The following is a 16,296-nucleotide window of genomic DNA, read 5'->3' as shown; positions in this document are numbered from 1 at the left end:
ACACACCCTGTATTCTAGAGGGAGTGTGAAGGTTAGGTGCATGTATGTGCGAGCGTGTGTGGATGTAGGCTACATGTCTGTGCTTTAACATGTGTGTGTGTGCGTGTGTGTGTGTGTGTGTGTGAATGAGTGAGTGTTATATAGATAGGAGATCTGTCTCAAACTTTTTCAGTCTAAATACTGCCATCACCACCACAGCACCCTGTCAATCAAAACCCACATGAACCCCACGATGGAAAGAGACTGTCACAGTCAAAGAGCAATATTTGTTTATATTAAGAGATTTATTTTATTTGTATTATTTATATATTTGATTTGGGATTTGTTTTAAAATTTCGATTTAGTTTTGTCATTTGAGATATTACAATCTCACAAAGAAATGTGCAGCATTTTGTCTAAGAAATAATAAAAGGGCACCTTTTCATTTATAATTGTCTTAAATCTCATTTTGTTAAAAAATTGTGAGAAAATCATATCATGAAATCAGTATATTGTGAATCGTATAGCATCGTGAGTTGAGTGAATCGTTATATCCCTGGTAAATTGAATTGCTAGAAAGGTTATTTTCTTTTATTGTTTTATTACACAAAATAATAAAGTTTTCTTATTGGGGTTAGTTGAGGGTTTGGTTAGTTAATCTGTAGTAATAAAATGTCCTCACCAATGTAGTGAAATGTTTCAAAAGCTGACTTGTGAGGACATCTGAAGTGGTGTTCTCCTTTTGAAAAGGCTCATATAAAGGCCAGATCCTGTTTTGCTTTGAACAATTGTAAGAAAATTATCTTATTATAAACCACTGAGAGGTCTGTAATACTTCTGAAGTCTCTGTGTGTTTGTATGTGTGAAACAGTACAACCACAAAGCTCTTACTGCCCACATTATTTCCCTTTGACTTTATATAAAAGAGACATTTTCCCTCAGTGTCTCTCATTCTCTCTACTTTCTCTCTCTGTTTCTCCACGTTCCATTCATGGTTTAGTGAGGAAGAATGAGGTGTGAATCTGTGCCATTCATTTCTGGTGAGTGTGACTGGAGCCCTCCAACACACATACACACACACACACACACACAGACATGCGCACACACAGACACACACACACACGCTTGTTTTTCTAGCACGGTGGGTACTTTCTACTGACTTCAGTTGTTTTTATACTGAGCTAAAGATGTTTATATAGATCTCTTAACCCTCACAGAATGCTTTCTGTGTTTTTAAATTTTCATTAAAATATAATTTAGCATCTTTAGAAAGCAATTTAGAAACTGAATCCCTTGGCTGCTTTCCCCAATGTAGTTGATCTGTCCTTGTTGGGACATTAAATTAAAGAATACTCTGGGTTCAATACAAGCTCAATCAATGGCATAATGTATATTACCTCAAAAATTAAATTGACTTTATCCTGGTTTCTTTAAAAAAAAGCAAAAATCCAGGGTATGGTAAGGCACTTGCAATGGAAGTGAATGGGTCAATTTGAGGAGGATTTAAATGTGAAATGTGAAGCTTATAATTCATAAAAGCACTTACATTATTATTATTATTACAATTCGTATTATTTAAGCTGCAAGTGTGTTGAAATCACTTTTACAGTCGTTTTAGGGTTACATTCAGGTTAATTTTTTTTTTTTTTTTTGGAGAGACAAGTCCCAATTCGTTTTTGTGGTAATCAACATTACATCACAAAATTCTCTGAACAGAGCTTGTATTTAACATGAAATCTTTCTTTAAGGCCCCAATGTAGGCAAAACATGAGGCAAGTGCACATACTAGGCATGCTAAGACCTGTTACTAAACTAAAAAAAGCACCTGACAATGATGGTGGATTTTACTTGCCACAGAATCAGTTTCGCTGTCTGACAGACACCAGAAAACCGCACTGACCAACATGCTGCGCGCACACATATTCAACTAAATCCACAGTCACACATGCCCATTTGGCCTGTCAGTCTCTCTTTCACTAATGAAGAAGCTTCATGCTGTGTGTGTGTGTGTAGTCCTGCAGTTGCTGCCGTCATTCAGGCAGAAAAGTGTGTGTGTATGTGAGAAAAGACGGTGAGGAAGGGAGTGCAGGCGTCATGCTCCATAAAGCCGCTGTGATAGTTTGAGCGTACTATTGCTTCCGACACACACTTCCAGCCGAACAGACATTCACATACTCCAGTACCGCCGTATCCCACTTGCTGCTGTGGTTTTGGTATTGAGAGAGAGGACAGCATGCTAGCTGCCGAGGCCTCCAGGGGTGAGTTACTCCAATCTGATACAGCCAAAATGTGCTTTGAGCAAGGTATCCTGCGTGTCCGAATTTGAGCTGCTGTTATGGGAGGAAAAAGTTAGTGTATATAGTTTGATAATTGTGTTTATGGCTCTTGAGCAAGTTAATAAGTTAAGTTAAAACCAGTCATAATCATACAGTCAAATTCAAATGTAATATCATATTTAAGAATAAATCCATTTTTTATGTTCAAAGTACAATAGGATAGGATAGGATGGGATTGGATCAGATTAGATTGGATAGGATAGGATACATAGGATGGAATATAAGATATGATAGATTAGTATAGGACATGGTATGATAGGATACACCTGTAGGATACAATAGTGTAGATGCAATAGGATGGGATATAGGATAGTATGGGATAGGATATGATAGTATAGGATGGGGGGGGGGATATAAAATATGATAAGATCGAGTAAGAAAGGACAGGGTGATATATATATTAGGGGTGTAACGGTTCATGTATTCGTCCTGAATAGTCACGGTACGGACGTCACGGTTCAGTTCATGCAATCAATCCAAAAGGGGGTGCACGGTGTAATGCAACGCAAACTGTCTCAACAGGAAAGAGCAGAAGAAGAGACAATAATCTACACACCAACCCAAAACAAGAACGGCGAGTTCAGATGGTACGTAAGAGCTCGAAGAACCGCCTGTGGGAAAGTTTCGGGCTCTGGTCACCCGGCTATAAATCGGAACCGTTTTTTAGTTTTATTTTGGCCAATCTCTATTCCAGAATGGCACACAAACTGCATTGCTATCATTTCCCAAAATGTAATTATGAAGTCTGTAAAGAGGAGAAAATACTGTACCAGGCAGATCAAGCTCACTGTTCGCAATGCTCGAAATAGAGGAAGACAAATATGTGGGGGTTTATATGAATGTACCTCTGAGAGGAACTGACCATCTTCAGAAATGTCTCGATGGCATTTTCTTTTCCTCTTATCTCCATATAATGCATATTAATTCACCCTCATGTCGTTTCAAACCCATAAGACCTTCGTTCATCTTCGGAACACAAATGAAGATATTTTTGATGGAATCTGAGAGCTGTCTGACCCTCCATAGACAGCAACGCAACTGAAATGTTCCCAAGTCCAGAAACGTAGCAAGGAGATCGGTAAAATAATCCATGTGACATCAGGGGTTCAGCCGTAATTTTACGAAGCTACGAGAATACTTTTTGTGTGCAAAAGAAAAAAACCCCGACTTTATTCAATAATTCACTGGACGTAAAACAACGTATGCTGTTCTGTGTCAGCTGTGTCACGCCTGATCTGTTTCCTACGTTGTTGTGATTTGATCTGAACGGAAACAGCGTATCCGTGTGACGCAGCTGACACAGAACAGCATACGCTGTTTGAACCCCTGATGTCACATGGATAATTTTACCGATCTCCTTGCTACGTTTCTGAACTTAGGAACATTTCAGTTGCATTGCTGTCTATGCAGGGTAAGACAGCTCTCAGATTTTATAAAAAATATCTTAAATTGTGTTTCGAAGATGATTTTTGGGTGAACTAACCCTTTAAAGTAGTGTTTATAAGTGCAGCTGCTTTGTTTACTGCGGTAACCAAGGAAAGGCTAATATCGCTGCCGCTGCTGTTCCATAAGCTCCACCTGCTGTCAGAGAATAAATGTTCCTTTTCATTCAGTCTGTCTGCGGTTTTTGTTTTATACAGGTGATTCATGTAGCATAATTTCACAAATCTAAAGTCAGACCATTCTGTTTTTGCTTTAATTCTTGAAATTATACAATCTAATTCAAATCAAACACAACTGCTTGTGCTACATGTACTGTATGTAGCACTACTGTCTGTACAAAATAAATGAAAAAATACATTTCCTGTTGTACCAAATTCATATCGAACTCGTATCGTGACAGGACGGGATAGGATGAATATAAGCTGGCACAGGATATGATGGGGTTGGATGGGATGTATGATTGAATAGTGATACGATGGGATACAGGATAAGGCAAGAATAGGATCGGATAAGATGGGACAGGACAAAACAGGAGAGGATTGGATTGGGATAGGAAGGGATATAGGATAGAATACAAAAGGATAAGATATGATAGCAGTGTCGTAGCACTCAAGTCCGGACTCAGACTCAAGTCTGTCTCAAGTCCAAGATCATATTTTCATCTGGTCTCGATGAATAACTGAAAATATGGTCTTGGACGTGTACTTGAGACATAAATCAAAAGATTTATACTCTTAATTGCTGACCTGTGCCTGACCTGTCTCGCTCTCTTTCTGTTTCCATCCCTTCACGACTCCTTTCTTACATTTAAGTTAAATTCCAAATGCCATTGTTCTAAATGGAAGTGATCAATCAAATCCTTTTCAAAAATCTGTTAGGGTATGATGGTCACTGGTCATGAATTTTGCCATTTATGATCATGTGATCCTGAGTGGCGCATCCTTGTTTATTTTGAAAGATGAGGTATTTGAAATAAATCATTTAATACAGATACATATATACATTTGATAAATATATAATTAATACAATTACATAAAAATCAATAGAAATAGATTATAATTAAATAAAAATATAAATTGATACAATCCGTCCCAGATAACACCCTTCTGGGTGAGTAGAGGATATGATGCTCACTTTTGAATTAGGCAGTGGATGTTTCTTGTATATCTTCCTGTCACAGATATACAAAGAAAAATGCCATCTTTGAAAATTTAGTTGTTTCAGTTGTAGAAATTAGATTAAATGTAGAGTAAATGGTTAAATATGGTGCTTCTCAAACTTCTCTACTGAAAAAAATTCCCCAGTAATCTCACATATGTCTCAAGCTGTGCTCAGATTTGCCAAGATGCCAAGGAATTTTAGAACAAAGAGAGCTGATACTTTGAAATGATATATAAACAAGTCTATTAAATCTAAGGTTATGAAAGAGCAACATCTGCACTACAATATTTCCATGCTGACCTTGAATTATGATTGTAAAAATGAAAACAACCCATTATTTAATCAATTGTTTTAATAACAATAGAAGCCATTGTGAGGCCTCAGCACTTGTTCACACTTTTGGCCATCCAAACAATTTACGATCGGATGTTAAATATTACATTTGGTCATTCTTTTGAAATATGAAAACAATGTCCTGTGCTCCTTTTATAGAACCTGACCAGTTAAACATTGTTTTATCTATATATGTCCTTCTGTGTTCTCAGACAGAGACTGAGTCACAGCTCCTCGCAGCCAGGCGTGGCTTAAACATGCTCACAGACACACCTGTTTTCAGTCATAGAGGAATGTGTCACATGCAACCACAATCAGCAAATATTAATATTACTCAAAGCCATGGGGATTCCCACAGGCTTTGTTGAATAATCAGACCGTCCCCTATGGTCAAAAGGTCACTCAATGAGCCAAAAGGTCACTCAATGAGAGTGAACTGCAGAAAACAAGATATTAACTGAACCAATTTCTAACATTTAATTTCATATCATTTAAAAGCATTAGCAATACTATAGCAATGTATCTACTAAACAATGAAAGAAAATATAAAAATGTATGTGTCGTTCACACTGACAGCTATTTGTAGAAGAAATGTGACCAGAAATCATTCATTTTTAGAGGTGGCGACATGAGTGACAGGAGATATTTTATGTACAAACGTGACATTACGAGCAACTGTCATTGGGAATTTAAACAGTGAAGCACTTGTGACAGGATAGTCAAACTGGAATGACTACTAGCAACCAACAGTACAGTGATTTGGGGGCCTCCAGTCATTATTCAATGTCAGTCAGGTGTGAGTTATGGGGGTTTACGGGACCCTGATTCCTCTAATTAAAGCTCAACCCACCCTAAAACAAATCAAGACTACAGTTAAGAACTATTACAAGTATTTGTGTTTTCATAATTCATGTAAGTACATATTATACATTTCAACAACAATTTCAAATGTTTCAGTAACCACAACAGTTACGTTGCAAGTTATTCAGCGTACACTAAACACTCACAAACCTTTTAGTGTTTTGTTTAGTTTACAAGTTATATCTAACACAAGATATTTGGGTCACACAAGAAAAAAACCCGACTGATTGCATTCCAAAAAAGTACACTGAAAGTCACTGAATAATTCATGCCATGCTGTGAACGCTCATTTACATATTGTCTATTACATATACAGAAATTTGAGAATATAGAAAACAAATGGCTGCAACTTTCCCTTTCTTTGCCACGTTCATTATTTAATGTTTAACTAGTCCCAGGCTGATTTTTAGTGAATGTAGGAAGTCAAGTTCACACAGGAGTCCAATTAACAAGGTTAAGTTCACTGCATTAACTAAAGTATGACAATGTTAGCCTAATATTTTACAACTAGAGAGTATCTAAATGCATTTCATCTTCATTTTGAACAAGATATATAATTTAAAACCAAACAAACAACTTCTTGATATCTTTGGTTGTGCATGCAAAGTGTGTTTGGGCTATATTTCTTTCAAATAAATGCCATTTGATTTCACATTTTGTTACCTAATGCAATGACAGACTTTTTATTTTCCAAAATGAACAGTTCGATATATGTTTTGCTTATTTCTCGGTGTTCGAGGTAATATAGCCAGTCTCACTCTGAATGTCGTAACTACGCCACATAAAACTATATTTGCAGAAGTGAGAAAGATGTACTTCAGGAAAGTATACTTTTAGTCTACATTTTATGTACTTCTCAGACATGGGCTTTATGTACTTCTCAGAAATATACTTAAAATGACATTTAAGTATACTTGACTTATATTTAGAAAAAGTCGAAATATATTTTAGCTATAATTGTGCTCCTAGAATCCGTGTTTTCATTGTTATACGGTAGGGGGTGCTAGTACACATCTTCTGTACAGAATTTCCAAAAAACACAAGTGAAGAAGAAACCGAAACAACAGATGCTTCCACATGTAATCTAACACAATCATCAGACATAAAACAGCATCAAAACTGTGTAACGTTATGGAATAAAATGTCGACCAATGAAGAGGTAATAATAACTGTCAAGCTTTGGGGTGTTGCTCGACTTCATCTACGTTTTGATTATCATTCTGAATCCAATTTATAGTCTTTTTTTCAGCTTTTTGTTCAAAATGTTGTTTATTTCTTTATTTTTTATTTATGAAACTTATCCACATTCAAGTGTTTAAAAAAAAGAATGCATGAAGCTAGAATAAAATGTTTTTGTTTAAAAGCAGATACCCTGTTCTTTTGATGTTTTGTATGTTCAGATATTCATGTAACAAAATATATACAAAATAATACCTAAGTAGGGACATAGTAGTATACTTAAAGTATGATGTAAAATTCACTTAAAAAAAACTTACGAGTATACTTTCAGTATAAAACTACTAAACTAGTAGTTTACCGAGACTACACTTCAAAGTGTACTAAAACTGCTACTACAAGTATTTAATTAGTAAACTATCAGTATACCTATAAGTCCACTTTTAGTATAGTTGCAGTACAAACTACACATTTTAATGTAAACTAATTGTGTACTCAAAGTTTACTACTGTTATACTGAAAGTATACTTAAAAGTATACTTTTATATACTAGAAAGTGGGCCAATTTAGTCCCAAGGAGTATTGAAATAGTACACTTACAAGTATACTACTAGTACACTGATATTTGTATACTTACTACATAAAGTATGCTTAAAAATATACTTGAACTTTACTTAAGTATACTTGCTAAAATAAACTTGAAGTATACTACTTTTTGGTAAGGGTTACCATAGAAAGTGCCACACTAACACGTCTTTCATATTTTAAACAAACTTGATCAAGTCTTGACTAAGAAAAAGGCAGAACTTCATCAGAATTGTATCGCTAAATAAAATATCTGTGCCGATAATAGTACTTCATTTAAGTCTGTGTACCATTTCTTACTAATAAGCGTGAGGTCAAGAGCGTTAGAGAGGTGGTTGTGTTGTGACACCTGGATTTGTGTGAGATGCCTGCCGTTGTGAGAGAGAGTGGCTTACCTGTTGTGTTCTTGCTTGCACGGAAGTGCATATAAAGGTTGGGCAGGTAAGCGCACGCGCTGAGTCTGACTGTCCAGGTGAGCTCAGACCTGCTCGCGCTGCATGATCGCATCCCGTGTTTGTTTGCGTGTGAATATGAACTGTCTTTTTTCTCTCCTGTGATCAGAAACCGTGAGGACTAATGGGGATTGTTTCACTCTACCTTGTCTTTCACTTCTGGCTCGCCACTGTCGGAGGTAAGACTGAGGAGCAATTTCATCAATCACACACACACACACATACAGTAGCCTACATGTGAGCAGTTTCGTTCCTCATTCAGTTTTTAATTATTAATCATTTGGGACAATTGAAGGCAAACGTTCGGCAGGCTTTTTTTTTAGCCCATTTACTTCATTATGTTAATTAAAGTATTTGTTAAAAAAAAAAAAGGTTATTTTGAAAATCTGCATCAATATAACAACCTATTTAGATTGTCAATCTGTCAATTTATATGTTCTGTGGAGATAGTTTCTGTTATTTACATTTAAATTGTTTCATATTATGAGCTTCGCCTCGTGTTTTCATGCTTCACTTCTGGCTCGCCACTGTCGGAGGTAAGACTGAGGAGCAATTTCATCAATCACACACACACACATACAGTAGCCTACATGTGAGCAGTTTCGTTCCTCATTCAGTTTTTAATTATTAATCATTTGGGACAATTGAAGGCAAACGTTCGGCAGGCTTTTTTTTTAGCCCATTTACTTCATTATGTTAATTAAAGTATTTGTTAAAAAAAAAAGTTATTTTGAAAATCTGCATCAATATAACAACCTATTTAGATTGTCAATCTGTCAATTTATATGTTCTGTGGAGATAGTTTCTGTTATTTACATTTAAATTGTTTCATATTATGAGCTTCGCCTCGTGTTTTCATGAGAAATATGTAAATAGTTCTTGTTACTGTAATTGTATAAATATTCATTATATGAAGATTCACAAAATAATCCCATTCAAATGTCTCTTAAAACTTGGTACATGAAACACAACAAGTGTTACTGTCAACTAATTGATCATTTTAATAGAGGAACAAACTTATCCTGGCATCACAAAACAATGATATACATAAAAATGGTAAACAGTCCAAAAACAAAACAAAACATAAATGCCCAAGTGCATGCTGGGAAGACAGAGAATGGGACTGCACCATAAACCCACTTTCTTTTTCTAGTGTAAGCATATTTGAACTTACAAATGTGTCAGTTCATCTCACCTGCTATGTTTATAGGTTTCACTTAAAAAGACCTCATGTTGTTGTAATAGAAAAGTAAAGCTGCAGTTCATGCAAGTGAAGAAAAACAACTAATTGATTTAAGAATAAACGTTAGTGTACTTTTAGTCTACTTGTTGCTCAGACTACTTTTTGGCAGAGAGCAAAAATATCAGCTGACTTTCTATGGTTTTGATGTTGCGTGAGAAACTTTGCAGCATTGAGTAAAGCGAACCGCATCCACAAACCACGCTGTGCTGTGTCGTGTGTACAGGGACGTGTTCTCAATTTAACGCTCTCTCCTGTGACGAGTGTCTGCAGCTGGGGCCACAGTGCGCCTGGTGCACACTACAGGTAACACGACTGCTTTTGCTTTCAACATTTTTCAGAATGCAGTGAAAAAACTCTTTATATACTTTATATGCTGTAGCAACAATGATAGTAAATTATTTTTCACGTCCTCTTTTTAATTTATTTTAAAAATTGCCATCAGGAAGGTGCATAGAACACCAAAATATATTTTTAAGAGAGGTTTTGTCCCATTGTCAGTTTTTTGTTAATTATGTCACTGTGCAACACTCTAAAGTGTTACCAACAATAATTAAAATGATTGTTTATCTAGAATTTCACCGACTTTTTCTCAATCGGCGAGAGATGCGACACACCAGATGCTCTTCTTCAGAAGGGCTGCTCCGACGAATTTGTGGAGTTCCCCGTCACGAATGTCAAAGTGCTGAAGGATCAAGGCTTAGGAAAGAGTGCCAGCCACACTAATGTTTCATACATCGCACCGCAGAAGATGCACCTCCAGCTTAGGCCAGGTATAAAAATGGGTGACACGGATTTGAAAATCAAAGAAATGTCTCTCTCTACCCACAGCTGCTCCTCTGCTGTTGAGGTACTTCCCCTGATGGTAAAATTAGAAATATTTAGTCATTCAGAGACAGAAAACCAACTATAGATTAACTACATAATGTCTACATATTATAGTGGGTGCCGAAGATCACTCTGACCTGGAAAACATTTGTACCACACTGGAATCTTAGAATGTAAACTTGTGCCATTTTGAGCTTTATTTGTCATTTCTCCTCTACAGGAAGTCAGCTGACCTTTCAAATTCAAGTGCAGGAACCGGAGGACCATCCGGTGGACATTTATTACCTGATGGACCTGTCAGCATCGATGATTGATGATCTGAAAATGATCAAAGACTTGGGTTCGACGCTCTCCAAAGAGATGGCTGAGCTTACCAGCAAATTCAGACTAGGATTCGGTTCCTTTGTGGAGAAACCAGTTCTGCCTTTCATCAAGATAACACGCGAAGAGTTGGCCAATCCCTGCAGGTGATTCCCATAATACACCACCTTAGCCAGATCTGAGGGGTCTGCCAGTATAAACCCAAGAAGTAAGATGGATGGGACATCAATGGGGGAAAGTGTGATTTAATTTCAACCAATCATGTTTATGACCTCTGAGATCAGTGAGTTACGTCACATGCCATTATCTTCCATTTAGAAGTGAGCGATGAACCGTTTCAGACAATAGAAACCCATTTTTATCCCTTTTCTCTTTTGCAGGAGTGTTGATTATGAATGTCTCCCCACATTTGGATACAGACATCTTCTGTCATTAACAAGCAGTACTGACAAGTTTAATGAGATCATCTCAAAGCAGCAGGTATCGGCGAACATGGACGTGCCAGAGGGCGGTTTTGACGCCATCATGCAGGCTGCGGTGTGCGGGGTGAGTCGGTTTCCACAGACTCCCTTGAAATCCTTTGCTTTTATGGAGGGATGTCATTTTGTTCCAACTTCTGGAAATGTCCCTCTCAACGCAGGACAGGATTGGCTGGCAGAACAATTCCATGAAGCTGCTGGTGTTCGTGAGCGATGCAGATTCTCATTTTGGGATGGACAGCAAAATGTCCGGCATCGTTGTCCCCAATGACGGAGAGTGTTACCTGGACGACAACAATGAGTATTCCATGACTGCCCATCTGGTAAGGTGAAGTCCGCAGCTTCAATTCCTGAGTAATCAGGAAATTTGGATCACTTAAAGGAATACTCCGGGTTACAATAAATAGAAATGAACCTCAATGGACATTTTTCATTTGATACAAATAAAAAAGAGGCTGTGAGGGATAGATGTAGTTTTTGGAAACACATATCTTCAGTATTTCACTCACGGCCTTATTTTCATTTGCATCAAAGAAAACCAGGGCTGCTGCGCATCGTCAAGAAAGCTTATCATTTGCAAGCCTTAAGCATATAATATAATATAATATAATATAATATAATATAATATAATATAATATAATATAATATAATATAATATAATATAATATAATATATTTTTGTAAAGCTGCTTGAAATTATTTTTATTTTTATTTTAGGCAAAAATATTAATATAAAATTGATAATAAAATAAAAAACACCATTTTATTTATCAACTACTTACAAAAGCATATGGGAAAAATAGAAAATAAAGCTTGTAATTTTGTGAAAGCATGTCAAGTAATAATTCAGAGTATTATTTTTTTAGATGTTGTAAATATAACTTAAGTTGTATTTAACCTGGAATGTTCCTTTACAAAGTCCAAAACAGTATTTAGTAGTTCTCGTTTAATTATTGTATTTTAAACCTAAATTAATTGAGTAATGCTTTTTAAAACAAATGAACGTAGTTCCGTCCTGTTTCCTGTAGTATTTTATCTGAATTTGTTGTCTGACTGGATGCCTTGATTTTGGTACTTTTGTCCTCTATATTTAGGAGTACCCAACATTAGGGCAGCTTGTCGACAAACTGGTTGAAAACAATATCCTCCTCATATTCGCTGTGACCAACAATCAGAGACAGAACTATGAGGTGAGAAAAGAGCAAGGGATTTTTCTCTTCCATGTTTATTCATTTTAGGCCACAATGAGGCAAACAAAAGGGCATGTGTTTTTCTGTGTATGTGGAACCTGAGAGGACCTGTGAAGAAAGATATATCAGTGTGTGAATAGACTGCATGAATCACTAGTGTATTCAATTCTCTTTACAACATGTTCAAACACAGTCTTTATCACATCACCCAGACCGACCTCTCATGACACAAATATTTGATGTTTTCTGAGTTCTCCTTTTCTTTCGTCTTCCCTCCCTTTCTCCTTATCGCTCTCCCACATCTCAAATTCTGTGGCTAATCTCCAGGAGTTTGGAGTTGATGTTTAACCACCTTCTGCCTTTCTGATAGAATTATGCAAGTCTGATTCCTGGTGCTACTGTGGGGGTGTTGGCATCCGATTCAAGGAACATTCTGGAACTCATCATGACCTCATATAAGGTACAGGAATGCATATTAGTCTTCACAAGAATCACTGTAACAAGGGTAATGTGAGAGTGTTCCTGGACGGTTGATGGAAATGGCCCTATTAGGCAAACATTCACACATTTAATGGTCGTGCACATGTTTTTTATGCTTTGCAAACTTGAGCGCTCTTTTGAATGTTTTGCTAATTCTGATGATTTAAGAAAATGTTATTTAGCATTATATATATATACTGTATTGAGGCCAGCAAAAAATAAAAAAAAAGATCATGGTAATTAAAAATCTGAATTCTGAGTTGGCCTATACACACACACACACACACACACACACACACACACACTGTTAATCAATGAGGAAATATAAAAAAGCAGAAATCAAATGATTAATTAATAAGTTGCATAAATTACCAAATAATCATTGAGTGTGAGAGGATTACTTTTTGAGAATTATTTCTCACGCAGATATGCATCTCATCTGTTCACCATTTCCTCATTTCACCCCTCTGCTCATTTTCTTGAGAATCGCCGTGTTCACAGAGCATGTCCGCACTAGTTCTACGGCTGTTGTTTGATCTCTTCATCTCTATTCTCCATTCCCCCATTCTCTCTTACCTCTGCCTGCACTCTAATTTTCATTACACCCCTCCAGAAACTACCTGAGGGCTGCACATCCTGGCCTACCTGACACAGGCCCACTATGGTGCCATATTATGGAAGTGTAAAGTCTGTGACAAACCCCAGTAAATAAGCTAGAATAGACTATTTGAATTGAAGTTGACAGTCTAAAATCTCACTGGACGTGTTGGCACCTGGTGTGCTCGTATTGCTGAGTCTGCACAGGAGTTTGAATGTTTTGCAAATTCTGATGATTTAAGAAAATGTTATTTAGCATTATATATATATACTGTATTGAGGCCAGCAAAAAATTAAAAAAAAGATCATGGTAATTAAAAATCTGAATTCTGAGTTGGCCTATACACACACACACACACACACACACACACACACTGTTAATCAATGAGGAAATATAAAAAAGCAGAAATCAAATGATTAATGAATAAGTTCCATAAATTACCAAATAATCATTGAGTGTGAGAGGATTACTTTTTGAGAATTATTTCTCACGCAGATATGCATCTCATCTGTTCACCATTTCCTCATTTCACCCCTCTGCTCATTTTCTTGAGAATCGCCGTGTTCACAGAGCATGTCCGCACTAGTTCTACAGCTGTTGTTTGATCTCTTCATCTCCATTCTCCATTCCCCCATTCTCTCTTACCTCTGCCTGCACTCTAATTTTCATTACACCCCTCCAGAAACTACCTGAGGGCTGCACATCCTGGCCTACCTGACACAGGCCCACTATGGTGCCATATTATGGAAGTGTAAAGTCTGTGACAAACCCCAGTAAATAAGCTAGAATAGACTATTTGAATTGAAGTTGACAGTCTAAAATCTCACTGGACGTGTTGGCACCTGGTGTGCTCGTATTGCTGAGTCTGCACAGGAGCTTCATCTAACAGCGTACCACATACTTACATAACATTATTGAATTGTTGATCCTGATTGGCTGACACAGGGTTTGGATGATTTGTTTTCTATAATACCCAGCTCTATGAAATACTCGATTCTGATCAAATGCTAAACATGATTTCCTACATAGCTGTGCTAGTTTAATATCTCTCATGTCACTCTACTGTGATCTCACAAAAGACATTTTTTATTTATTTGTTTTATTTTGTATTTTGCTCTTTTTTTTGTTTTGTTTTTTAATTTTGTTTAATTTTTGTTTTTGTTTTTCATTTCGTTTTTTGTTTCTTGTTTGTTTTGTTTTTATCTTCTTTTGGTTGTATGTTTGTTTCGTTTATTTATTTATTTTTAACTGTGTAGAAAATTATCAGCCTCCTCACAGGGGTCCTGATCACCCCATCAAGGTTTATTTTGCGGTAATGATTGGCTCAAAGGAAAGTTTTTACATTAAAATATTTTTAAAAATTCTACTCTTCAAATAGGACTTTATGTGTATGTTGTTTGATTGACAGGAACTGAGGTCAGAGATTGATCTGGAGGTTCTGGGCAACACTGAGGGTCTGCAGATTTCCTTCACAGCACTCTGTCAGGATGGGACCATCATCCCTGGATGTAAAAACTGCTCCAATGTCAAAGCTGGTGATGTGGTCAGTTCTTCATTCAATCTTTCTTTACAGTAATGCTTCCCTAGTATATTAGCATTCCCTAGTATATTCCTCTATTAACTAGCAAAAAAAAAAAAGCCTGTCATGTGTCAAGCATCTGTTCAATGAAATCACGAACGTGTCACACGCAAGTATGATATATAATGCAATGATTATAATGTTATTATAGGTTGTTGCTCTCATTGTGCTGTACATAACAGCTTTATGTGTTTAAACAAATCAAGCTGCTTGTCTGTTACAAACAAACCTCACCAAACAAGTTGGACATGTTTTGAAAATATTTGCTCAATATGTTGCCCAATATGTCCTGATTTCTGTGAAAAGTTTTTGAATCATACACAATTTCTCAAAGAAATTGAAACAAGAGTGATCTTTTTTCACTCAGGTATCTTTTAATGTTACGGTCGAGTTAAAAGGCTGTCTTGCCGGTCCACGGCACTTTTCCTTGCGGCCGGTGGGTTTCCAAGATGCCCTGGAGATCGAACTGGAGTCTCAGTGTGCGTGTGACTGTCATCAAACCCCTGAAGCGAACAGTGCCTACTGCAGCCGAGGGCGTGGGACACTGGAGTGCGGTGTTTGTGTGTGTGATCCAGGCTTTGTGGGGACGAAGTGTGAATGCACAGAGGGCCAAGAACAAATCAGTGACTGCAGGTGAGAACAAGCATCATGGAGTGTTTCCTGCGGGCACGCAGACATATTTTAATGTATGATTATATGTGTGGCAGGGCACATGAAGGTGCGGAGAAATGCAGCGGCCTGGGCGAATGTTTCTGCGGACAGTGTGTGTGCCACCCGTCCAGTTTTGGTCGCGTGTACGGGCCGTACTGCGAGTGCGACAACTTTTCCTGCCTCAGGTTCAGAGGAGAGCTTTGCGGAGGTCAGTACCCAGTGTGACCCTGTCTCAAGGTTTGAGTGGAGGAAAAGAAAGCGCTGACACAGTGGGAGGGATATTTGATCTGCTCTCGCACTGTGGAATGTTAATGAAAGAATAACACGCTGATAATTGCCAAAACAGTTGCTGTACTCGGGGGGACACGGGCTGAAGGGTTTTAAATGGCCATCCCATGTTTGTATTTATTTACATATCGATGTGAGTGTGCAATGTGAGGTTTTTATATTTACTTTAGTGCTGTCAATATAGCTTGATAATCATAACAATTATTAAGTGTGATAAATTATTTTTTACAAAATTTATTAAATTAATAAAATAATTCTGTAATAAGGAATTTTCTTACTATTGGAGCATTCAAGTTTGAAGCTTTTGTCTTAAAAGT

General features: G+C 37.0%; 1 protein-coding gene across 1 annotated transcript in view; it reads left to right on the top strand.

Moving 5' to 3' along the window:
* Positions 1-8,357: 8,357 nt before the first annotated feature.
* Positions 8,358-16,296, top strand: part of LOC107564862 (integrin beta-6-like) — a 12,506-nt gene continuing 4,567 nt past the window's right edge. Inside the window, exons 1-11 of the mRNA XM_016250041.1 lie at positions 8,358-8,505; positions 9,793-9,872; positions 10,141-10,339; positions 10,615-10,861; positions 11,096-11,261; positions 11,356-11,517; positions 12,288-12,383; positions 12,754-12,843; positions 14,870-15,004; positions 15,408-15,673; positions 15,748-15,912. Of these exons, the coding sequence (XP_016105527.1) occupies positions 8,451-8,505; positions 9,793-9,872; positions 10,141-10,339; positions 10,615-10,861; positions 11,096-11,261; positions 11,356-11,517; positions 12,288-12,383; positions 12,754-12,843; positions 14,870-15,004; positions 15,408-15,673; positions 15,748-15,912 (1,661 nt within the window). The 5' untranslated portion in view covers positions 8,358-8,450. The remainder of the gene's footprint in view (positions 8,506-9,792; positions 9,873-10,140; positions 10,340-10,614; positions 10,862-11,095; positions 11,262-11,355; positions 11,518-12,287; positions 12,384-12,753; positions 12,844-14,869; positions 15,005-15,407; positions 15,674-15,747; positions 15,913-16,296) is intronic.

This window comes from Sinocyclocheilus grahami, unplaced genomic scaffold (genome assembly GCF_001515645.1).
Source record: "Sinocyclocheilus grahami isolate Dianchi unplaced genomic scaffold, SAMN03320097.WGS_v1.1 scaffold25.1, whole genome shotgun sequence".
NCBI classification, from domain to species: domain Eukaryota; kingdom Metazoa; phylum Chordata; class Actinopteri; order Cypriniformes; family Cyprinidae; genus Sinocyclocheilus; species Sinocyclocheilus grahami.
The sequence above is the reverse complement of the archived record's forward strand: the minus strand, read 5'-3'. Positions and strand labels throughout refer to the sequence as shown.